The sequence below is a fragment of the Canis aureus genome, chromosome 12 (assembly GCF_053574225.1).
Source record: "Canis aureus isolate CA01 chromosome 12, VMU_Caureus_v.1.0, whole genome shotgun sequence".
Classification (NCBI taxonomy): Eukaryota; Metazoa; Chordata; class Mammalia; order Carnivora; family Canidae; genus Canis; species Canis aureus.
Genome location: NC_135622.1, coordinates 56,585,004 through 56,608,693, shown reverse-complemented (window position 1 = coordinate 56,608,693; position 23,690 = coordinate 56,585,004). Strand labels below are relative to the sequence as shown.

The window sequence follows — 23,690 nt, the reverse complement described above, 5'->3', positions numbered from 1 at the left end:
TCAGGTTCTAACCCCTGCATCATTTTCACTACCTAGAGACGGCCCACAGTGTCATGGGTTAGAGTCATCCGCACGTAGCCCAGGCCTGCCACGAACCAACCAGGATTCTAGCCTACATGTGCTGTCCTTTGTGGACACAGTGACCTGTTCCCCTGGCTTATTCACCACAGCCACCATGTCCTGGTGATGGCCAAGTCTGCCTTCCCATCATAGGTCTTGTGATTGTTCAGAGAGGAGGCCCTGGGACAGCAGGAGCCAGGCTGTTTGCTGTGTTGACCGCAGCTGGTGCAGTGCAGTGAGCATCAGGTGAAAGAGCTCCGGTCCACGGGGCCACAGGCTCCCTCTTGTGGGGCCAGGGCAGCAGGTGCTTAGGGAAGGGCCCCTCCTAGATGTGGACAGAGGCTCAGCTCCTCTTAGAAATAACAGAGAAGTGGATGCTGTGTCACGGTGTCCTCCCTAGTTTGGGACAGTCGTGGATTGCAGGGACTGCTCTGGAGTGAACACACGGGGTAAGAAAGCAACAGGCTGCATAGAAGGGGGGAGGTGGGGGCAGAACAGGAGCCTGGAGGACACGGGATGTGACATGAGCATGGAGAAGTCAGGGCTCATTGAGGTAAAAATGACCCGGCCCCTGGCGTGTCAGTCTTGCATAAAGGGATGCCCTGAGCAGGAAGCTTGGCAGGAAGGTGTGCACCTGAGGATGCGACGTGCTTGCTTTTCCACTTAGCCTTAACAAACTTTTATTAACTTTGTAGAGTGTTAAGATGTTTCTGAAGGCAATGGCCTCAGGAAGCAGAGCTGACACTGCTGGGTTGGGGATGATGCTCCAGCAGCATTGTAATTGAGGGAACATCTAATTACTGATATGCTTTTTAAGAGCTGTTGAAAGAAAACGAGCCTGCTTCTCATCAGCATCCCCCAGCCCCTCACCAAACAGAGAAGTCTGGAGGAGTAAGGAGCTTTGGCCCTGTGGGTCCTGCATGGGCAGGTGAGGTGTGCAGCCCTTGCTCGTGGGACAGCCTGTTTGCGGCTTGTGGAGGAGGAGGACTGATGTCCTAGAGTTTCCTGGTTATTTGGAAATGTGTATGTGGAGAGGCATAAACTTGGACCTGATCGCTGGGGTGTGTAGAAATTTGGACTTCGCCTTCTTGGCCTGCAGCCTTAGACCCGCCACAGAATGTTTGCGAGCATCCTTGGCAAGAGGGAGCTTAACCCTGTTTATCAGGAAGAAGGAGCGTCTTGGTTTAAAATAGAGTGATGATAGCTAGTGAACAGGGAAGTGAATGAGGAGAGGCAGCCCCAGATGAGTAATGCAGGAGGCGTATGAATGGGAGTTAGCAAGCGTTCATTGATAAATGTAATGGCAGATGGTAAGTGACCACCCAGGAGACAGTACTCGGGAGAGACCCGATTGACTCTGTCATTGATTCCGGCCTAATGCATTTTTAATGGCTACCCAGATGCATTTCCTAATTGGTGATTACATCACTGTGTGTTCCAGAATAAAGCATGAATCATCCTCCAGTGATGAAGAGCACGCAGCTGCCAAGCCATCAAGTGCAAGCCACCTCCCTCTGTTGTCCAATGTCAGCTACAGGAAGACCCTCCGGCTCACTTCAGAGCAGCTGGTGAGTGTCTTGTTCTCTCGCCGTCTTTGTGGGCGCTGGCTGAGGCGTGGCCACCCAGACTCCGCGGCCTGGTGGTCCGGGTGCCCCAACCTCAGCACCTGGCCAGGCCGGCCCCTCAGCCTCGCTTCGCCATTGTGGCCCTAGAGGCTCCTGTTTTCAAGTGTTGGAGGAGGGCAGCCTGATGAAGCTAATGCATCCTTAGATGTAAATGACTGAGAGACCCGAGTCTCCCAGGCTTTTTCCATTTTTAGAGAGATTTGTTAATGAGAGCACATCTCCTAAGTTGGGGGAGATTAAGCACTTGCAATGGGGTTTAGGGAGTTGCAGGTGGCCGGGGCCACCATGGTCACAGAGTCTTCTTCCGAGGGGGTATATCACCAATTTTGGTCAGACCCTTCTTTCCCTGGACCATGAACAGTCAGTGAGCAAGTATCTTCTTTGCTTTCATCCTAAGAATCAGTGGGGGGCCGGGGTAAGCTGTGATGACATTTCACAGGAAGAGGTCAGGGCCAGACCCCCACTAACACCACCAAGGCCCCGTCTCAGTGCCGCTGCATGGCACCTGGCTCAGGCCAGCGATGCCGGGGGGACCTGGAGTCAGGCAGCCAGCTGGCAGGCCCTGTCGGGTCCCAGCGACAGGATGCAAACCCGCCCAAAGGTAATTTGCTTTCCCGATCTGCTGTGAATTCCTCGGGTCTGCGGTTACTCAAGGAAACAGACCTCCATGCCTGGCTTTGTGCCCCCCGTTGTGGTCCGTCATATTTATTCATGGTGTAGTGTGTCCCACGCCGAAGGTGGAGTTACTGTGGCAAGCCTGCCGGCCTGTCCCTCCACCCTGCAGGGAGTGGGTGAGCCGCCTTCCGGGGCGCCCCGTGGGGACAGCTGGGGTTCAGCCTGGCTGATCCTGGAAAGAACCATCCTCATCTGGAGGCAGAATGATGCAGAGGCCCAGGGCAGTGAGCGGGAACAATGACCCTGACCTAGCGTCTGGTGGAACAGAAGCCCGGTGGCCCTCGATCTGGGCCTTCCCCTATAGTGGACATGTGGCTTGTGTTTTTCAGAAAAGCTTAAAGCTGAAGAATGGCCCGAACGACGTGGTGTTCAGCGTGACCACACAGTACCAAGGCACCTGTCGCTGCGAGGGCACCATCTACCTGTGGAACTGGGACGATAAAGTCATCATCTCCGACATCGATGGGACCATCACTAGGTGGGTGTGGCTACCTTGGGGCTGTGGGCGAGTTCGCCTTCCTTGTGGGGCCGTAGGGCTCCTGTGGTTGGGCTCGTGGTGCGGCCGTGGAATCTTCCATCCTGGCCTCAGCAGCCGTAGTGCTGAGGGGCGAGGGGCGAGGGGCTTGCTTCCCTCATGCCCTTGCTCACGTGGATGCTCCCCAAGGGCGACTTCCTGAATGGCCTCTTCACTTTGATTTTGCAAGTCACAGACTTGATACGTAGTCAGGGAGAAGGTGCCCCCTCGTGTGGAAACCTAGCCCTCTGTGAACATTCTCTCATTACTGTCTTTCTGTCCAGCAAGTGAGTCGGGGGCTTGTTGCACATTTTATGAGGTATTTCTGGTCCCGTGAATCAGAGTGGGCTTTCCCCCCTTTTGTCATGCCCCTTTTAATGCGTTCTTTCTCAATTCTGTCTTTATTTAGATCAGATACTCTTGGCCACATTCTGCCCACCCTGGGGAAGGATTGGACCCACCAGGGCATCGCGAAGCTGTACCACAAAGTGAGCCAGTAAGTACTGGGTGCTTGCCCCTGCCTCCTGCACTCTGCGGGCGCATGACACCCTGAGCGCGGAGCCTGGACACTGAGCGTGGGGGCGGTGTCCATGGGGTGTGGAGGACACTGTGGGTCCTCATCCTGCCAACTCCCTCAAATTCAAAAGAGGAAGTGATAGAAGTCTCCAGAATTGTTGGCCAAGGGAGGATGGCAGCGTTGGGGCGGGATTGAGATTCATTTCATACTGAGGCCCGTCTCCTCAGGTGAGGTGAGGTAGTGGTGCTCTGATGCCAAGCGATGTGGTTTGGGCTAAAAGGTACAGATTCCGGGCAGGTTTTGGCTGCAGTGCTCACCTTGTCCAGGGCCTGGGGGGTGGGCGCTCTGCTGTGTTGCTGCCGCTCAGGACAGCACCTGCTCTGGGGCCGCACCGGCTGCGCCTGGAGGTGGGCTAGGTCGTAAACTGCTGTCGTATGTCAGGCACCTCTCACCTTCACTTACTGGCTTTTCAGAGTTATTAGAAGAATTAATATCATGAGTTCACTCAGGAGTGCGTGGTCCACATGCCCGTCGCTGCTTACCGGAGGCAGGGCACCTTCCACCCCGGTCTGCTCAGCCCCACGGCCGTTGCGTTCACTCTGCCCTGTCTCCAGGGTCAGGGCCCGTCTAGGTCTCTCCCTTCCCACACTGGCTTGTTGCTGTCTCCATCTTCCTGTGGACTCGGAGTCTCCCTCATGAGGGAAACCTCTCTTCCAACGCTTCTTGTTCTCCAGCCACTTGCGCTGGAAGGTGCCCTGGGCCAGCACAGGACAGCCCCACCTTTCCATGGCTGAGGAAGGTGAGGACTTATGTAGTGAGTGGAGGCCAGGTTGGAAAACCGGCCCTGTGGTTCCCAACCTCATCTGTCACCTCTGGCCCACGTAGGTGACAGTTTGGGGGGGTGATGGGCATGCAGAGCTCTGCGGGTAGTCTGTGAGCACAGATGAATGAAGTGAACTCTCCTGCTCCTCTTTCCCTCGCTTATCCAGCATTTATTGAGTGCCTGTTGTGTACCCGGCCCAGTGACAGGTACATGACGTGTCAGGAAGCAGACACGGTCTCTGGCCTCCTGGACCTCACGTGGCAGTGGGGGCAGGGTGGCTGGATGGTGCCCCCATATCCTGGTGGGATTGAGAGCCTCCGATTTCTTAGATGCCTGGCTCATGGGTTCGACCTTACTTTCCAGATGTTCTCTTCCAAAAATGACAAAAGTAGTTCATGCTTCTTTAAAAAATTAAGAGAAATAAGAAAAATGAGAGAAACTTGAGAGTACGAAGGCTGTATCTTATTCCTCCCAGCCCTGCCACCAAGCTGATCCATTTCCCAGAAGTGGAGCCATCGTGAACAGTTTGGTTTTCTCTCCTGGTGTACTTAAAATCCACTTCTGTTCTCGCCATGCCCCCCACCGACACACACGTCCGCCTATGTTATTGAATAATACAGCTTTCTGGTTCATTAGATGGAAGGTTTACCTCATTCTTCAGTGCTGCACACGTGGTACGATATGGATAAAGTGTGCTGTATTTCATTCGTCTTCTGTTGATGAACACAGGAGGGAGTTTCCAGTTTTTATCACTATTTCCAAGGCTGATGTGCTAAGTGCTTCCATATAGTGTTTATTATGTATGATGAGCCTATAAATAAATGAAGAAGGCACAGGCACGTAGGGAGCGACTGCTATAAAGTGGATTCCCAGAAGTAGAATTGATGGTCAGAGGATGAGCACATTTGAAGGCCTGATCAATAGAACCAGATTGCCCTCTGTAAAGGTATGCCCAGTGTGCAGACCCGCGGACGGCGTGTGTGCAGGTCCCATTCCCCACAGCCTCACCGCGGCTGACCTCTCGTTTAGAAGGATTAATCTACTGAGGAGCTGCCTGGACTTGCGTGACCCTGGAAATTGCATCTATTTTTAGTTGGAAGAAGCCCTCATGAGTCAGGATCCCAAGAAGCTCACAGCCTGAATCATTTTGGGCTTCGGAACAAACATCTACTCCTCTCCTTACTCTATATTAATTAAAAAAAGGGCACAGTTGCATTTTTCCCCCAGAAAAAGATATCTTTTTGGAAGGTAAAGTAGGGTAGCTTATTAGAGAACACCTGAGCATTCTTTGCTTTGCTCAACGGGCGGAGGGTGAGTGAGGTCTGTCGGGGGCGGTCTGATGAGTGCAGAGTACCTCCTGTATTTTCATTTTGGTCGAGAGGAAGGAGCTTGACGTTTGTTCATTCACTGAGTTTGACGTGTGTCCTCAGTGGCACCAGACAGGCCAGTGATGTTCTGGACTTCTGGAGCAGTTGGAGCGTGCACACAGCTCGGCCGTGGCCTTCAGGCTCCCCGCCCTGCCTTCTTCTAGGCCCTTGTTTTCCGAGGTTCTCCCCAGACCTTGCTCTCATCCAGGCTGTATTCCACGCTCCACGCTTTGTTTTCCCATCTTCCCACCTGTGTTCAAACGATGGCCTCTACCTGACATGCCTGTACCTCTGATTTTTGCCTCCACATTTTTCAGCTTGTGGAGCCCTGGTCCTCTCGGTGCCTTCCCAGGCCAGAGCTGGTGACCCTGGGGCAGCTTTTACCTCCTTACTGACTCCCAGAATCTTGGCCTAGCTTGTTGGAGTGCAGGTCCAGGTGGGGCTCGCTGTGATGCTCCCGTGGCTGGCTGTGGGTAAGAATGAACCCCTGTCCTGGCAGTGTCCCACGTGCTTCCTCCTCCAGAGCCCTGGGTGGCTGCAGCAGGACAGGTGCGGGGACTCGGGGTCATTGCTTCAGCGTCCTCCCGTGACGGCCACAGGCCTAGGTAGAGAGATGTTTAGTGTGCTGGAGTGCTAGCAAGGTGATGCTGCTTACTGCAGGGTTTGGGGACGGATCACTCTGTCCTCACTCTGCTTTTTCTGAATTTAGGCTGCACTTAAATTTTAGGCACTGTGGTATTTATCTCGTGGAGAAGCCAGCCTTGCAGATAGCCTCCTGCCTGAAAACAATAGAAAATGAGGGCAATTTTGTTTTTATTTTTTTGCCAAATGTAATTACTTGTTTGAATACAGTTGGCTGTGAGAAATGATCTGTAGGGCTGATGGTCACCTTATTCATCCAGGGTAGAAAATACCTTGCTTGGTTATTGATTAAAAAGAAGGGGCGCCTGGGTGGCTCAGTCAGTTAGGTATCCGACTCTTGATTTCAGCTCTGGTCACTATCTCATGGTCGTGAGATAGAGCCCTACATTGGGCTCTGTGCTGAGCGTAGAGCCTGCTTGAGCCTCTCCCTCGCCCTCTCCCTCTGCCCCGGCCACCGCCTCACCTGCACTCTCTTAAAAATAAAACCAACTGTAGCAAATACAAGCGGAAGACATGAAACCCCTCTCTCGGGTTCAAATATGTTCAATAAGTAAAGGACTGTTTCCTAACATTTATTTTTTATTTTTTTATTTTTTTTGTTTCCTAACATTTAGATCATTGAGCCAGTGGGTCGTTTAGGGGCTAAACCTAGACAATAATTGCTCTGGTTTTCCACCTTATTTGATGCATGTTTTTATAATCGCATAACTAAAAGTCAATGTAGTGAGAATGAACACTGGATGGATGCATTTGTCCGTGGCCTGAAGACTGTGCCGTGTGAAGCCAGGATGCTGAGAACGGAAATCATCATTAGCAGACTTACTAGGATCTCTCTTCTGCCCACAGCATCGTTCTCTCTTCCACCTGAGGTCTTCTTAGGCAACTGCGCTCATTACTGCTGCCAGTAGGGATGGAAGGTCTTGATGGGGAGTGAGGGCCTGGGTTTTGAAGGACTTAGCTCACCCTGGATGCTTAGACCTCGTCCCCCACTCCCAGTGTTGGTTGCCTTATGTCTAACTTGGGAAAATGAGGCCAGGTGATCCCTGAGGACCCTGCTGGGCCCAGAGCACAGTGCTGTGGGTCGTGGGGTTGCGGTCACAGTGTGTGTGCTACCACCGGGTGAGCTTTTCCAAGCCAGGCCTCAGAACCCCAGGATTGAGCGGACTTTGATTGCAAACCCACTATGCAGCAGGGGCTGTTGTGGGTGCTGTACGGGCTGTGGGTGCCCCTCCCTCCGGGAGCTCGGGGTCCTGTAGAAGCAGATAGCACCCCTGTCAGGAGGTAGTGAGGGGTGTGCAGTGAGATGCAGCTTCTCATACAGATGTGAGGGAGAAGTTAATTCTGATGGGAGGGATGAGGAATCCAAGACAGTTTTAATGAGGAGGAGGCCCTGGAGCTGAGCCTTATTGGGTGAGCAGGGTTTGCAGAGAAGCACACTTGTCAAGGGCAAGCAGGGTGAGAGGAGGTGGGGCTGAAAGGCGAGCCCGTGCACGGTGGGCGCCAAAGGGAAGCTCCGGGCAGGGGGCCTTGGAAGCTGGGCTGAGAACAAGTCTGAGTTTGGCATAGAGCTTCCATCCTCGAGGGAGCAGGCGACTATCCTTCCTCTGGGCCTGCAAATGGGGCTCCAGGACAACGGTGCTCCCAACCGAGGGCGATTTTGGCCTCCAGAGAGCACGGCAATGTCCGGAGATGTTTCTGGTTGTCGTGCCTGGGGCGTGTCATGGACACCTCACAGGTGGTCCAGGGATGCTGCTAGGTGCCCCGTGATGCGGCGCTGCTGGGCTTTCTGCCCTGCCCCCGAATAATGATTTATCCAGGCCAAGATGTCAGTCGTGGAGAAACTTCAGCCTAGGAGCTTATCTTGGCAAATAGCCCCAAAGATAATCCTTCCAAGCTATTTTAATATCTGCCTGGGCCAAGTGTTTTAAGAGAGATACAGAGACTGGGACAGATGGAGAAACCGTCAGTGCAAAGACTGGACGTGGAATGTTCTTTCCTTTTGGCTCTGGTATTTCCCCGAGTCCTGTTGCAGTTGCTGAGATGCTGGGGGTAAGTGTGATCCGTGTGTGTCGTACCTCTGCTCATGCTCTCTCCTCGGGCAGGCCTCATCCTTCCCTCCCGGGGAGCCCTCCATTCCACCTTTGCTGTGACGGGTAGGTTTCCCCGAGTGCTCTGTTCCCGAAGGGAAGGGCTGTGCCAGGCCAGCCTGGGCCCAGCGAGGGAGTGCCCGCTGGCAGGGCGTCGACAAGAAGACACGTCCTGCGCCTCTGAGTGAGGGGTCTTACCCCCGAGGTGCTCCCTTGAGAGTATGCGTTGGTGACTTGGTGCCACTTGAGCACTAGATGGGAGCGCTTGGTATTTCAGATGGCTTTCATGGGGGCAAAGGCGCTGTCTCCAACAAGCATTTCCCCACCCCCGAGGACATCTTCAAGCTGATTTTCTAGCCAAGTTTAGTCATGGCCTTTGAAGCAGGATACTTGCACGGTGAGAACAAGGCAGTGGCCTAATCAAACCATGAAATGTATTTGAAAATCAGGTTTTGAATAAAATTAGCATCTCAAGCCCCTGCAGGTGGCAGCTTTTAGGATTTTGATGTGAAGAGCTCTATACAGAAATAGTGTTTTTTTTTTTTAAGATCGCATTAATTAGACAGCTAAAATACAAAGATGTTTAATTAAAAAGGTTGGTTGATTTTCAGATGCATCCCTGTATTCCAAACAAGCTGGTATTTCTGGATTCTCTTCATCTTAAAGTTTTCCTGTTTCCTAGTTTTAAGGAACATAGTAAGTGAGGGTAGAGACGCGTTCCTTGACCAGCGTAAAACATTCATGCAATAAGTTGGATGAGAAGTGGGTAGTTTGTATTGGCTCATGCAGCAAATATTCACTAAGTGTCTGTCACTTGCCAGCATGGTTTTTGGCACCAGGGTTACAGAAAGGATTGGGACAAAGCCCCCTGCCCTCCCTTGGGAGGCTTCTGGATTAATGAGAGATCAAACAGGGAACTATGCTATAATATTTGTGGTGAGTGCTGTTAGGAAAAACAAAGCAGAGCAAAGGTTTAGTGCCTGGATCCAGTCAGGGTAAGTGAGGGTGTGTTTTATGAAATAGAAGGGCAAGGGAAGGGCCCTCTGAGGAGGTGACATCGGAGCAGAGACCTAGGTGACAGGAGGGAGTGTGCGAGCCGGAGGTGTGGGGAACAGTGTTCCAGGCAGAAGGAACAGCATGTGCAGGTGCCCGGTGCAGGAATGAGCACGGTGCCTTGCTGGGCTGGCAGGGGCACCTTGTTGATAAGAGGGAGTGAAGGAGCAGGTGGGGCTGGCGGGAGGGACAGGGACAGGGTCTCGCTGGCCTTGTAGGTCATGGCAAAGAATTTGCATTATTTCTGAGAGACATAACGAGATTCTGGAGGGTTTTGAGCATGATGTGAGCGGGTTTTAAGTTTTCTTTCTGTGCGCAGACTTGGCGTGGGGGGCCGGGAGCTGATTCAGGCTGCGGGAGTGGAGGGGGAGGCCCTGCCGCGGAGGTGTGGACGAGGGCTGTAGGGGTGGCAGGGAACTTGGGGGTGGTTTGGGGTCCTCTTTGGGGTGGAGTTGAGGGGGCCTGCTGGTGTGGTGGGGCTGGGGGCAATGGTTGTGAGAAGTAGAAGCCCGGGTGGCCCTGAGTTTTGGCGGCTCACCTGGGCCAGCGGGAGTGTCACTTGCTGAGCGGGGAGGATGCGGCAGGAGCACCTGCATGTGGGTGGCGGCTACTGTCCTGTACGCCCTGAGTGACGGGGGTTTTGCAGCTGCACACACGGGCCTGGAGAGGAAGAGACGGGCCTGGGCCGGAAGTATACGTTTAGGAGACAGCCATGTATAGATGGTGTTTAAAAAACGTCTAGAGCATTTGATTTAGTCCAATATATTGAAACATGTAATCAACACAAAATTATTAATGAGACATATCATCTATTCTGTTTTTATAGTAAGTCTTTGAAATGTGGTACGTATTTTATGCTAATCACATCTCATTTTGGACACTAAGCTTTTAACCGTCAAAAAAAGTGAAATGTAGTCCTAATAAAGTAGAAGAGTTGTGTTTAACAGAAGAATGATCCCATGATGTGCTTTTCATGCCCAACCCTGCCGACACCCAGTGCATGGGGCTGTCACAAGGGGCGATTCTGAAATTCCCTGTGGGGACCGATGGGCGTCCAACGATTCAGTTCAGTTCTGACTCCAACTATGCAGAGGTAGGCTAGACCCTACAGGGTAGGGGCTCAGGTCCACAGGACAGCTCCCACCTCAGACGCCAGCCGCAAGTAGAGGTCCCTGGCTTACCCCCACTTGGGCCCCACATGGCTTCAAATCAGGGGGCCCCACAACCCCCTGTCAGGTTTAATAATTTGCTATAATAGCTCACAGAACTTAGGAAAACACTCCGGTTTATTCTAGAGAATACGAATGAACAGCCAGATGGAAAGGTACACAGGGCAGAGATGGAAAGGTCTTGCCTCCATGAGGTCCGGGCTGTTTAGGGTTTTTGTGGAGGTTCATTATGTAGGCATGATTGATTAAATCATTGGCATTGGTGATTGAATTCAATCTCCAGCCCCTCTACCTCTCCCAGAATTTGTGTGTCTCTGTGTGTGTGTGTGTGTGGGGGGGCGCGCAGTGGGGCTGAAAGTTCCAACCCTCTGATTGCAGGTTGGTTCCTATGGCAACCAGCCCCCCTCCTAGGATCACCCCATTAGTAAAAACCCAGGTGTGGAGGAAGGGGCTTGTTGCGAATAATAAATGACCTGTCACTCAGGAAATTCCAAGGGTTTGGAAGCTCCATGCTGGGTTCCTGGGATCCGGGGATGAAGACCCCACGTATCTATTATATCGCAACATCACAAGTATCGTACACCAGTTTGGATGTGGCATTTAGAGCTTTCGGGAGGGGGTGGGATCCCCTGGGGAGCAAGGCAGGGAGAAGGACAGAGGCCCCAGGACTCCAAGCCTTACGCCCTGGGAGACAGAGCTGGGGGACCTGTGTGGGAAGCAGCCCAGGAGATGGTGGGTCCCCAAGGCCGAGGGACGGAGGTGTCGAGGTGTCCTGAGGGAAAGGGTGACCCCCCCTCTCTGTGCCAGGTGCTGCTGGGAAGTCTGTTCACTTGAGAACTGTGGCTTCATCGCAGGGACCTACGGGGCCAGCGAGGGAGGGGAGCAAGTGGGCTTGGAGCGGGTTGCCGAGGGTGAGATGTGCAGTCAGTGCAGAGATGCGGCTCTTTGAAGGAGTTTTGCCGCCAAGGGAGCAGGGAGATGGGATTTGGTCTGCAGAGAGGGAAAACCTAAGAAGGGGGCTTTGGCCCTGGGGGCAGTGGTGGTTTTCGGAGGAGATGAGAGAGGGTGGAGTATATAGAACCTGCCTACGGGAATCCTTCAGCCGAGGGGGCACTGATGGTGCGTGGAAGGGGGTGGGCGGCCGGTGGCAGTGGGGCCCCGTGCAGGGTCGGGTGCAGGTAGGCTGGCCAGTTGGCCGAGAGCCTCAGTTTCTCGAGCAGTAGAGAGGAGGGAAAACACCCACGGAGCGAAGTTCCCACGAGGATCGAACCAAGTGGGGGAGGCGCGTGTGCTTAGTAATAGGACAGTGAAACGCACTCAGGCTCTCAGTGCAAAAGAGTGTTTTCCAGAATGAGCCTTCTGCTGGGGTGCTGTTCTGCGTGGAACACCGAGGTCAGGGGTTGTGACACGCCACTGCTCTGTCTCTTTCAGAAACGGCTATAAGTTCCTGTACTGCTCCGCGCGGGCCATCGGGATGGCGGACATGACGAGGGGCTACCTGCACTGGGTGAACGAGCGGGGTACGGTGCTGCCCCAGGGGCCCCTGCTGCTCAGCCCCAGCAGTCTCTTCTCGGCCTTGCACAGGTAGGGCGCCGCGCTGTGGGCCTTCCCTGGGAGAGCCTCTCCACGTCTCCTGCCCCCACGGCCCTGCTCCGCGGGGGGGCACCTGACAGTCCCCGGCCACCCCCTTCAGTAGCTCCTCACGGCGTTTGGGGGCAAGTCCAGATTCACTGGCTCCATTCACCTGACCCTTCCTGACCCCCCTCACCCCCTTGCACCTCTTAAAACCCAGTCATGCTGAGCTGTCCTCGTTTTCCAGAACCATCTTCTCCACTTCAAGCCTGTGCACCTGCTGTTCCCCTTTGTGGGCAGCTGCCCGGCCGCTGTCGCCAGGCCAGGTCTTAAGGCCTCCCTGAATCAACTTGCAATCCGTCTAATCGGGGGCCTGGGCTGGGTAGAGTGGCCCCTCGACCAGCCCCCACCACCCGCCTGGCCCTTGGTCTCCCAGAAGACTTATTTCTGGGAGCTCTGGTCACACACTTGCTTTGTTTTAAAGATTTTATTTATTCATTTGAGAGAGAGAACAGGAGAGAAGGAGCATGAGCAGGGGTGGGGGAGGACAGACAGAGAAGCAGACTCCTGGCTGAGCGTGGAGCTTGATGCGGGGCTCGATCCTAGGATCTGAGGTCATGACCTGAGTCGAAGGCAGACGCCTAACCGGCTGAACCACCCAGGCGCCCCCACAGGGTTTGTTTTACTGGTCCTCTAACATCCAGCCAATGTCTGAGTACCCTCCTCCCTTCACCATTGCAGCCTCATTCAGAGAAGTCAAGCCAAACTAAGTCTGGCCTCCTGGGGTGGGAGAGGCGGGGACTGGACTTCCCTGTACCCCGAGGCCCAGGGCAGCTTCCCAGGCTGCTCTCTGAGCATGGGCTGTCGTGGCTCTGCCAAGGTCTGGTTCTAAGGGTCACATAGTTGTGTCTTCAAGACCCAGCCAGGGGCTCTGGCAGGAAGCTGCTTGCTGCTGCTCACCATTCAGACAACGGAAAGATCCAGATGGGCCCAGAGCACCATGTTGGTTCCTCTTGGGCATTTCTCTCCAGCTCTGCGGGTACCTTTTCCATCGCTGCTTTGTTTTGTGTGATTTGTGACTTTTTCCCCGTAGTCAAAGATCTCTCACTGAAACTTAGACATTCTGGGGAGGAAATTCAGGCAAAACCTCTGGATGCCATAATGCATTTCAAGTCTTGAGAGCTGTCCTGACAATGTAGGCTTCAGTAGGATCCAGATGTTAATGAAATGGGGTCCTATGTCCCTGACCTATGTCGACAGTGAGCAAGCTACTCATTATCATGTATTAAGTACTGAGGATTTGCAGGGCGAAGCAAAACGTTGACATCACTGCTTTGATACGCTACCACTAATGATACGCTTAAGGTGATCTTTTTCATTTTTACCTTATTTAAATCAAAAGTGATAGATTTTTGGACAGTGAGGATTTATGAAACCAAACAAGGGAACCTCACAATGTGTGTTCCCTCCCAGGAGCTATGTATGTACCCTCCCAGCCACGGCCGACAGCCTGGTCCTCCGGGCTCCGCATTCTAGCCGGAGCCGTTCTGCGTGTCAGCCGTCTCGCAGATTTTCTAGAATTGATGGGCAAGTCTGCCATGAGCCAGAGTGACCTTCCCTAGCAGGGTGCTTTCATTGGGTGCACTTTTGAGCATCCTGCCTAGGTCCAAACTGGAAAGAAAGAAAATAAGCATAGTGAGGGGCGTGCAGCCGGCAGGTGGGGACGGGGAGCCCCAAGCTCTGATGCTGCTCGGCGACTGATTGGTGGTGTGACGAGCAGGTGCTTCCCTCTCCCAAGTCTGCGTCCTCAGCTGCCAAATGGAAGGGTTTCATTAGATGATCTCAGGCGTCCCCTTTCAGCCCTGAAATGCTATGATCCTAGGAAATGCGTCTGAGAAGTTGAGGGAATCTGTGCCACACACCTCTTCTTTTGGTTCGGGAGCTTCTTTTAAAGTAGAAATTGAGTGGCTTTTAAAAATTTTTATTTTATTTATTTATTTATTTATTTATTTATTTATTTATTTATTTGAGTTCAATTTGCCAACATACAGCATAACACCCAGTGCTCATCCCGTCAAGTGCCCCCCTCAGTGCCTGTCACCCAGTACCCCCGACCCCTGCCCACCTCCCCTTCTACCATCCCTTGTTCATTTCCCAGAGTTAGGAGTCTCTCATGTTCTGAGAAATTGAGTTTTTGTTACCTGCCCTATTTTGTTGTGGCAGCAGGGCTGTTCGGATCATCTTCATAAAGCTTCTGTTAAGTACGGCACACGTTCCTGGTACGTGTGGCTCAGTCTCATGGTGCAGGGTAGGGGGCATCTCACCAATGACAAGTGATTCACCTTTGCTAGATCCCAAGACTGGGTTACTGGCCACGTGTGAAATTCTAGAGTTTGGCAAGAACAGAGGCTGGCCTCTACCTCTGGGAAAGAAGAAACTGTTTCACAAGCAACCACATTTTCCCTTTGGGGTTTTCTGAGGGCCCTAGACTCAAATAAATGACACTTTGTTGTTTGTTGAAGTAACATTACCTCAAGGGTGAGTTGAGTGACCAGGGACCATATGCAAATTCAGATCACTGAAGACCTAGGCTGTGCAAGGGGCAATCTGGACTGCTCACCTGAGTACTTGTCAGCAGCCCTCACTGCTTCCTCCCGGGGTATCTTACTTGCTCCTTCAATGGGGACATGGGGTCTCCTCTTACTGTGCACGACTTACCTGGTGTGTATGCATGCAGACATCCTCCTACCTGCCACACACTCGCACACTCATGCACATGTGCATGAGAGAGAGAGATTGAAATTGAAGCAGGAAGCTGAATTTGGATGGTTTCCCCTGAGCAGATTGAAGTTTGAGACTCATAATCACATAGTCACCCATAGGGTCCTAAGATACAGAATGTAAAACCCTTTTAGTGTTAAGTTTAGGGAAGGTTCTGGAGTCCATAGGAGTCTGTACAGAGCCGGGACTAGCCCTTGGGTCTTATAACACTCAGGTTGATACTCTACCCTCACCCCACCCCCATCATCCTCATCCTCACCCTCACCAGCATCATCTGAATTACATTTTGAGTAGGTGGAGAAGAATAGTTCTAAAATATATGCGAGGTATGAATGTTAACCAAATAGTGAACACCAGTGTGCCCCCCCATCTGGTTACAGCCGAAGGACAGACCATTCCATGTGAAGTCCTAGTCACTCACATCCCTCCCCACTGGGTAGTGACGGCAGCCATTATCCCCGAATCTTGTGTGAATCACTCCCTAGTTTTCTAAACAGTTTCATCACCTATATTAGTGATCCTAGTCTAATTGTGCACACGTGTGAACTTGGTGTAACTGTCATATGTTCTTCTGGAGCTTGCTTTTTTTCACTCAACATTACGCTCCCATGATCGTTGAGTAGAACTGTAAGTCGCTGCTCTTACTTCCGTATGGTATCCTGTTGTAGGACTACCACAGTTTATCCATCCTACTGCCAAGGCATACTTGGGTCATTTCCAGTATTTTACCAATAAAAGCAGTGCTGCTCGTATGTGTGTGCACTGGGTGCTCCAAGGTAAACAATCAGGATTGGAAATGCTGGCCATGGCGTTTGCACATATTCAGCATTACGAGGTCATTCTGAACTGTTTTCCAAAGTAATTGAACCAATTTATGCACCAACAGTGTATATGAGCGCTCCACTTGCTCTGCTTTCTTGCCACCACGTTTTTAGCCATTTACATTTTTGCTAGTCTGATGGGTGTGAAATGTCTCTCTCCGTACGTTTATTGGCCATTTGGGCTTCATCCTCTGCAAAGTGCCTGTTCAAGTGTTTTCCCAATTTTCTTTTTGATTTGTTAAGTGTGTGTATACGGAGCCTTTGTTATGAGTCCTGCAAAGAGCCTTCCCCGGTTTATGGCTTGTGATGAACATAAATCCTTAGTTTCACGTACTTGAACATATCATTTTGCCCATCGTTTGTGCTGCTTGTCTGTTAAACAGGGCTTCCCTGACTGTGGGCATGATGATAGGTTCTGAAGGTGTTACCCTTCAGGTTTAGATGTGTAGTCCACCAGGAATTGATTTTTGCATATTGAGTGCAGGAGAGGCCCATTTTCTTTCTTTTCTTTTCTTTTTTTGGTTTTCCTACTAGGGATGTTCAGATGTCCCAGCATCATTTACTGAAACAGTTGCCTGTTTCCTCCTGCTTTGAATCATCATCATGCTCATAAATCAAGTGTCCATAAATGTGTGGTTTGGTTTCTGGCTTTTGCTCTTGTGTGTGACTGTGACGATCGAGGTTTATAAAAACATACGGACAAAATCCCTGTCCAGAGGTTGATTGAAATTACAGTGAACCTGGAGAACAGTTTAGGGAGAGTCAGTATCTCCTTGTAATATTGAATCCTCCCATTCACTTATATGGTGTAGTTTTTCGTTTATTTAGGTCTTTCCTAATCTATTTCACTAAAGTTTATCATTTTATCCATGAAAGCCTATTAGGTTTATTCCTGGACATTTGAGATTTTAAATTTCTGTTCACATAATTATATTCCTGCCTGTTTGTTTCTTCTGATGCATGAAAGTGCAATTGATTTTTGTACATTATTTTTTTCTGTACATTGATTTTATAGCCAGCAGTCTTATCGATCTCTTACTAGTGATGATAATTCATCTGTAGATTTTCTTTTTTTTTTTAATGTTTTTTGTGGATAGCGACAGTTTCTTTTCCTTCCTTTCCAATCCTCATTCTCAATTGTTTTCCTTCCGTCACTGTCCGAGGGAGGACCTATGGCATAGTGTTAAAGCCACCTGTTGTTTCACTGTTACTGGGGCATTTGCTATGGATTTGGAGTATTCCCTGCTATTCCAGGTTTAAGATTTTTCATCTTGATTTGCTATTGAATTGTATCAAATGCCCTGTCTGTATCTATTGATATGGTATATTTTCTCTTCCTTTAATTTGTAAATTTGTTAACACTGCATTAATTGGTTTGAAGTATTGAATGACTCTTGCATTCCTGGAGTGAAGCTTGTGCTTTGCTGCAGTTTGCATATGCATATTTATCTAGGATGTTGGCTCCTGACATTCAGGAATGAGATTGGCCCACACTTTGCTCAAGTTTTCTTCTTTCGGTTTTCTTTTTGAGGTTATGCTAGGCTCATAAAATGAGTTTGAAGAGGGCTTCTCTTCTCCTACATCCAGAATTCCTTGTTCCTTGGATGACTGGTGGAGGTCTTTTGTAAAATCACCTGTCCTTAGCGTTTTCTTTGTGGGAAGACTTGAAAGTGTGGATTCACCCTCTGTGAACTTAAAAATAGTTTGATGCTAATGAAGCTGATCCATTATTTATTTGTTTTAACAGAGAAGTGATTGAGAAGAAGCCAGAGAAGTTTAAAGTCCAGTGTTTGACAGACATCAAAAACCTGTTTTTCCCAAATACAGAACCCTTTTATGCTGCTTTTGGAAACCGACCGGCTGTAAGTAGTAGATCGGGTATATGAAGGCTCTTAGGATTACTGCCTTTTCTCCCAGGAGTCATCTGAAAGCTGGGTCTGGGCTCCATGTGGAGCCGGATTCCCATCCCACTAGAAATAGCTGTAAGGAGACTCTCAGTAATTTCATGGCCTCTAGCCTGCTTGCTTGCTTGCTTGCTTTATTTATTTATTTATGATTTTATTTATTCATTCATGACAGACACAGAGAGAGAGGCAGAGACACAGGCAGAGAGAGAAGCAGGCTCCCTGCAGGGAGCCCGATGTGGGACTCCAGGACCATGTCCTGGGCCGAAGGCAGGCGCTAAACCATTGAGCTACCCAGGGATCCCCTCTAGCTTTCTTTAAAGATGGCCTAGTGGGTTTTAGTCTAAAGCTTTGGAATGTGGGACTAGAAACTTCAAATTCCAAATCACTTGCTCAAATTAGTAGAACAAGAACATAGAATTAGGATTAGACCCTTTCTCCCAGAATAGAGCCACAAAGCCAAGCCTTAACACAATGGTGAATTTGAGATTGCAAGTTTTAAGAGCACTGTTGCATATGGTAAAGGAAGTGCTTTGAGATTTTATGTGCTCTACCCAAATTTGCCAGAGAGCTTAGCCTTCTGGATAATATAGTTGGGCACTAACTTCCCAGTAAGAAAATTCCCCTTTTGAAACCCCTGCCTGAGAAAATGGGTCAGAGAATAGCCTTAAGGGCTGTAAGAATTGCAGGGGATGTGGTAGGTTGTTTACTCATTAGCTCAGCTCTTGAACAGATGAACGAATGGAGGCCCCAAGGGGAAAACTGATCTAATAATTTCACATCCAGAGATAATTTTTCTCTGCACTACTTGGAAGTAGAGTTCTGGTTAATGAAAAGTTTATAATATTTCATCAAATATGGAATACCATCTATTTGTGTTTACAGTGCACTCTTTTTTTTTTCCTAATTTATACTTTCCCAAATACAGGATGTGTATTCATATAAGCAAGTAGGAGTGTCTTTGAACAGAATATTTACTGTCAATCCCAAAGGAGAACTTGTCCAGGAACATGCAAAGACCAACATTTCCTCGTGAGTAGCATGCGCGTGTTGCGGGAGTTCTGTGTCATTACATTGTGGCTGTAGCCTCAGTCTTGGAATGATTCTTTACAGTTTACAGTGCGCCTTTTTATCCTTTGTTGCCTGTATTTTAATCCTGAATTCCTACAAAGAGGTAGTACATTTTAACTCTTGGCATTTGGTCCAAAACTTAATTTTTGGACAACCTGTATTAAATCAGGTCCCCTCCAGGTCAACAATTTAAGTTAGTGGTGAGGTTCTGCTCCTGAGTGGAATTTAATGAATTTCAAAACTACTGGTTTAGATTTGCCAGGTTAGGACTGAAAGCCTAGCGTACAAATTGGAAATGCAACCACGTTGAAATACCCTGTGAGGCTGTATTTACAGACGAGAAGCTGTGTGTCTTCACACACTGACCTGCTCTAATGCTCTCACCAGAAATTGTCAGAATTCCTCTCATACTTGTGGTCCAGCAGAGTCTCCCCAGGGCAGTGGGCTGAATTGGGCTCCTGTTTGTAATGAGGCATCCTGGCTGGCTGTGGACTCTCCCTTGCCTTCGGTGTGTTTCTCTCTGGGTTCTTAGAGTCGAGAGCATCTCCTCAGGCCATGTGTTGGTGAGCTTTGCCCACCCGGTGACACCGGGCAGAGGGGTGTCTCCTACTGAACCGTCTGTGCAGACCTAGAAGACAGCTCATGGCCCCAGGTGACCCCCTGGGGGACTGCAGGAGCCTGCTTCATGGGGAGTTGTTGAACTGGGGGTTTGGTTCTGGAGGCTTCAAAGGGAATGGTTTCCTCCAGGCACCTCCTGTGGTTTTAGGTAAATGAGAGACTTAGGTTCCCCCTAGAGCACGTTTTCACATCCCAAGATGGTCCTTAGGCCCAGTCAAGCTTAATGTGGCCTAAATGGGGGCAGCTGTAGGCTGAGGGGAGCCCAGCCCTTGCCTCCCAGTCATGCCTTTTCCTAAGCAGTTCTCCAGATAGGCGGGGAGGGCGAGGGGGATGCAGCCGGGAGCCTCCTCTGTGCTTCAGGACAGGAGGCAGAGCCAGGCTGGCCCCCGACTGGCAGAGCAGCAGCGCGGACGACGCCTCCCTTGCCCCGGCCGCACAGCTTCTCCCGGCCCGCACGGTAGACTCCGAGTGGCCCCGACAGCATCGGGGTCCCCTCTCTCCCAGCGCAGCACCCTGCTATGTGAAGGGGTCTCCTGGTCTGGAGAAGGTCTAGGAGGGGTCTTTCCAGGGTCATAAGGAACTTGAACTGAGGAGACCCTGCCGAGAATTGGCAGCAGCCCAGTGGCAGGCCTGTCACAGGGGACGCGGCAGGAGGGTCCCAGCCCCGACGGGAGTTTGGGCCGGAGGCCTGTGAGGTCATCCCGCTGGCTCGGGTTCTGGGGTTCAGGTGCCGCCGTGCCCACACCTCGGCCTGGCACGGACCTCAGTGCGGAGGACCTTTGCACGTCATCCTCTCACATCGGGTGGGGACACCCAGCCCGCCTGCCCCTGGAGAGCTCACACTGCCCCTGGAACCGGACATGGGGCGGTCATTTGGGATCCTGGGATGCTGTGTCTGAGAAACCAGATGGTCTGGGGCCTGCGGCGGCCGAGGAGCTGTTTGCTCTCACAGTCCAGCGCGCACAGCACTCGACAGTTTGGATCCGGGGCTTGCCACCCCCTGCCGCGCACGAGCTGCTCCCCGCGGGGACGGGCTGCCTGCTGCAGCCGCAGCACTCCAGTAGGTCATAAAGCCAGGAGGTATTTTAAAAATTTGTTTTAATTTCCAGGAAGAGCGTAATTCTTGCTTGTTAGGGGAGATTTTCCCCATTCTGTGCAAGCACGATGTTCCTCATGAGCCCGTTGGGGTCCTTTATTAAATACACACCCTCATCCTTAGTTAATAAGTTATTTGATGCCTCAGAACATGCTAATTCCTGGAGTTTGTTTCGAAAGCGCTTCTTGGTTTTTAGCAAATTGGAATTGGAGAGGGGGACCCCGTGACCGTCAGGGAGGACCCTGGGGACGTGCGGAGAGGCCTGGGCTTGTCAGAATTTCTGGTTGGAGGCGCCCGGAGGTCTGGAGATGCATTTTCAATACAGCGGCTTTCTTTTTGTAGTGTTGGCCAAAGAGACTCACACACGTCTTGGGGATACAGGGAAGATGGAGGGGGGAATATTGCAGGATCGTTGAGAAACACTGATCTAGTCCAACTCCATCTTCTGTAAAGGTGACGGCCGAGGCCCAGAGAGGGCAAGACACTTGCTCGAGGTGACACAGCGAACCTGGTGGGAGTGGATCCCACGTCTCTTGTCCCTCACGCTGGTGAAGGCTTTCCCCCTACGGCTAATAGTTAGCGAGGGCTGATGTTAATGTACGCTGAATACCTTCACCGAGCACCGAATGTGCTCATTTTACTGTCCCATATGTTATTTTATTTCTCTCTCACATGGACACGGGGGCAGTTTTCTTTTCTTTTACCATTGAAGAGATTGTGGCTTAGAAGGGATGAAGCCATTTGCCTGAGGTCACTCAGCTGCTAACAGCAGAGCTGAAGGTCAAGTCTGTGTCCCCTTACCCCAGGCCCAGGGCCATTTCCTTGCACAGCGGAGCAGTCTCTGATGCTCCAGACTCGTACTTTATCTGTGGTTCTTCCCCGCAGGCTCAGACGTGAGCTCTGAGGCGGGCAGCTGTCACCACCACGCTGATTTCGTCCTGTCCCCCGCCTCCCACTTGTCCCTCTTCTGTCCTTCGTGCCAGTCAGGTTCCACCTGCTTCACCCGTGGGGCTTCTCTGACTCCTGCTTGGCACACTCGTTGGTTTCCCACTAATTAGTGAGGAATTGTTCTAGAACCACCGCCACTGTGTGAAGCCAGTGGTCTATCCCCCAGGGTCGTGGATCTGTCCCAGGTCCCAGGCACAGCAGGGTCCCTGGTGGGCGTTGCGCTTGCCCGGGTGTCCCTCTGAGGTCATGACGTTGTCTGTTCTCCTTCCAGGTATGTGAGACTCTGTGAAGTGGTGGACCACGTTTTCCCATTGCTAAAAAGAAGCCATTCTTCGGACTTCCCCTGCTCAGATACTTTCAGTAATTTCACCTTTTGGAGAGAGCCACTGCCACCTTTTGAAAACCAGGATGTTCATTCTGCCTCAGCGTAAAATGTTGCAAGCAGCCTCCTGACGTCATGTGAAGACCAAGCACCCCCCATTAAAGGATAGGTTTGGGAGCCATGGAGCAGGAGCTCCAGAGCCTGACATGCAGTCATTTGCTAAAGAGCAGAGAAATTTGGGGCTTTTCTGTCCCCATGCCCTGGGGGCTAGACCTTTCTAAGTGAAATATGAAGGGTGGACTTTATAGGCGAGAATTGGGTGCATTCAGAGCGGGAAGGTACCCCTCGGTCGTGGCCTAAAGGCGGTCGCCCCACTGCCCTGACCTGTCTGCTCTTGGGGTTCCTTACTGGTCCTGTGCATCATGGTGGGCCACTGAAACCGAAGCAGAGGTGGCCGCCTGGGGGTCCCCGCCGACGACAGTTCAGCTGAGGGACACCAGACATGCAGGACTTTAGTAGAGTAGGGGCACATTTCCACCTGTGGAGGTGGGTGCCCCCTGTTCCGCACATGGGTGGGGGCCTAGGGTCCCGAGACCTGCCTCTGCAGGGTCTCCACCCTCACTGTGCTGGCTCGGCCTGGGGGTCCCCTGTGGCATCTGCCGACGGGTCTGATGGTTAGGCCCTAAGTTCTTTAATTCCTTTGGTTAAAGATGACCTACGTAGTTGAGTTGGTACATCTCCCCTCCCATTGTTGTGGCCCAAGGCTGGAGTATTTATGCCTTAATGCATCTGGGGCAGACGTTTTATTTAGAATGTGCTTTGTCCGGCTCTGCAATGCCTTAAGTTCAGATCATAGGTAACACTCGTAGGGCAGTATTTCGAATCCGCCCGACACTCTCCAGCCCCTCTCCAGAGAGCTGGTGCTCTAAACGCGGATTCGCATGGAGCTCACACCAAACGGTAATGATGTCGACTTCTGTGGAGAGCTCTCAAACCAGGTGGTTTTACAAAAATTGTTTCAAGAAGCTATGTCCTTTGTAGATACGCTTATTTATTACTTTACTCTGATTGGGTTACTGTTACAAGCATTTTAGCCATAGTCTTTCTATTAGAGCTGTCATTAATGCATTAAAAAGATAAAGATGTTAAACTATCCAAAGAGCCTTATGCTGTGTATCTCACAGACTGACCCTCTTTCGGAGTGTATGGGTAATACTTCTTATTTTCCTTTGCTTTTCCCACCAAAATTAAGGGCAGGTGGATAAATAAGAATTCGAGTGACATTCTTTTAAGGGGGCAGAAGATGATTCCTTTACTTGTTTATAAAATTGGCTTGTGGAGAGGACAGTTTGAAAAGTGAAAGAATTATTTTGGTAAAAGATTTTGCTTTACTTTTTGAAGTATTATTTTTTTAAAGAGTGTTTTACTCCAATGATTGAAACGCTTTCCTATATTTAAATCGCATTGTGTTAGTGTCAGAACCCGCGACAGTTGAATGAAATTTTACTCTTTCTGTGAAAGAAAATCCAGAGGTGTTGCCTTCATTGTAGCCAGTGGGCTCTGTTAGCAAGGGGGGCCTCTCCGGAACGGTGCGCCTGGCCATTCGAAGGGCAAACACACGTGTGTCGTCTATCACAGATTTGCCTAGAAACGTGAACACGCATGTGCAGATTCCCTTTGGGAGGCATTAAAAAATAAAAAATAGTTCTGCCTTAACTACTCTGGGCTTGTTCTTTAGTGATCTTTAGTTAATTCCGTCATGCGAGTATTTTGGGGTGCCCTTAAGGTCATGCACCTGCAGAGGCAGACACCGCTTGTCCCCCACACTGGGGAGGATTCGGCTTTGAGGATGGCTAGGGTATCCCATGTCGTGCCATCCCTCGGAGCCTTCATCAGGCCGCCCACGTGCGACCCTGCATTCCTGATTTTGTTGTACCTTACTGCCCCACACCGCTGCACTCCGACACACAGCATGCCTTCCAGAAGGTTACATGCTCGGGTGTGTGTCAGGTCCAGGGCGTGACC

At 50.9% G+C, this 23,690-nt stretch overlaps 1 protein-coding gene across 9 annotated transcripts in view; it reads left to right on the top strand.

Moving 5' to 3' along the window:
• Positions 1 to 23,381, top strand: part of LPIN1 (lipin 1) — an 86,440-nt gene extending 63,059 nt beyond the window's left edge. For all 9 annotated transcript variants that reach the window (XM_077844090.1, XM_077844089.1, XM_077844093.1 and 6 more), the window contains 7 exons: positions 1,502 to 1,628; positions 2,690 to 2,838; positions 3,284 to 3,370; positions 11,964 to 12,116; positions 17,454 to 17,568; positions 18,539 to 18,642; positions 21,615 to 23,381. In XM_077844090.1, the coding sequence (XP_077700216.1) occupies positions 1,502 to 1,628; positions 2,690 to 2,838; positions 3,284 to 3,370; positions 11,964 to 12,116; positions 17,454 to 17,568; positions 18,539 to 18,642; positions 21,615 to 21,774 (895 nt within the window). In that variant the 3' untranslated portion in view covers positions 21,775 to 23,381. The remainder of the gene's footprint in view (positions 1 to 1,501; positions 1,629 to 2,689; positions 2,839 to 3,283; positions 3,371 to 11,963; positions 12,117 to 17,453; positions 17,569 to 18,538; positions 18,643 to 21,614) is intronic.
• Positions 23,382 to 23,690: the final 309 nt, after the last annotated feature.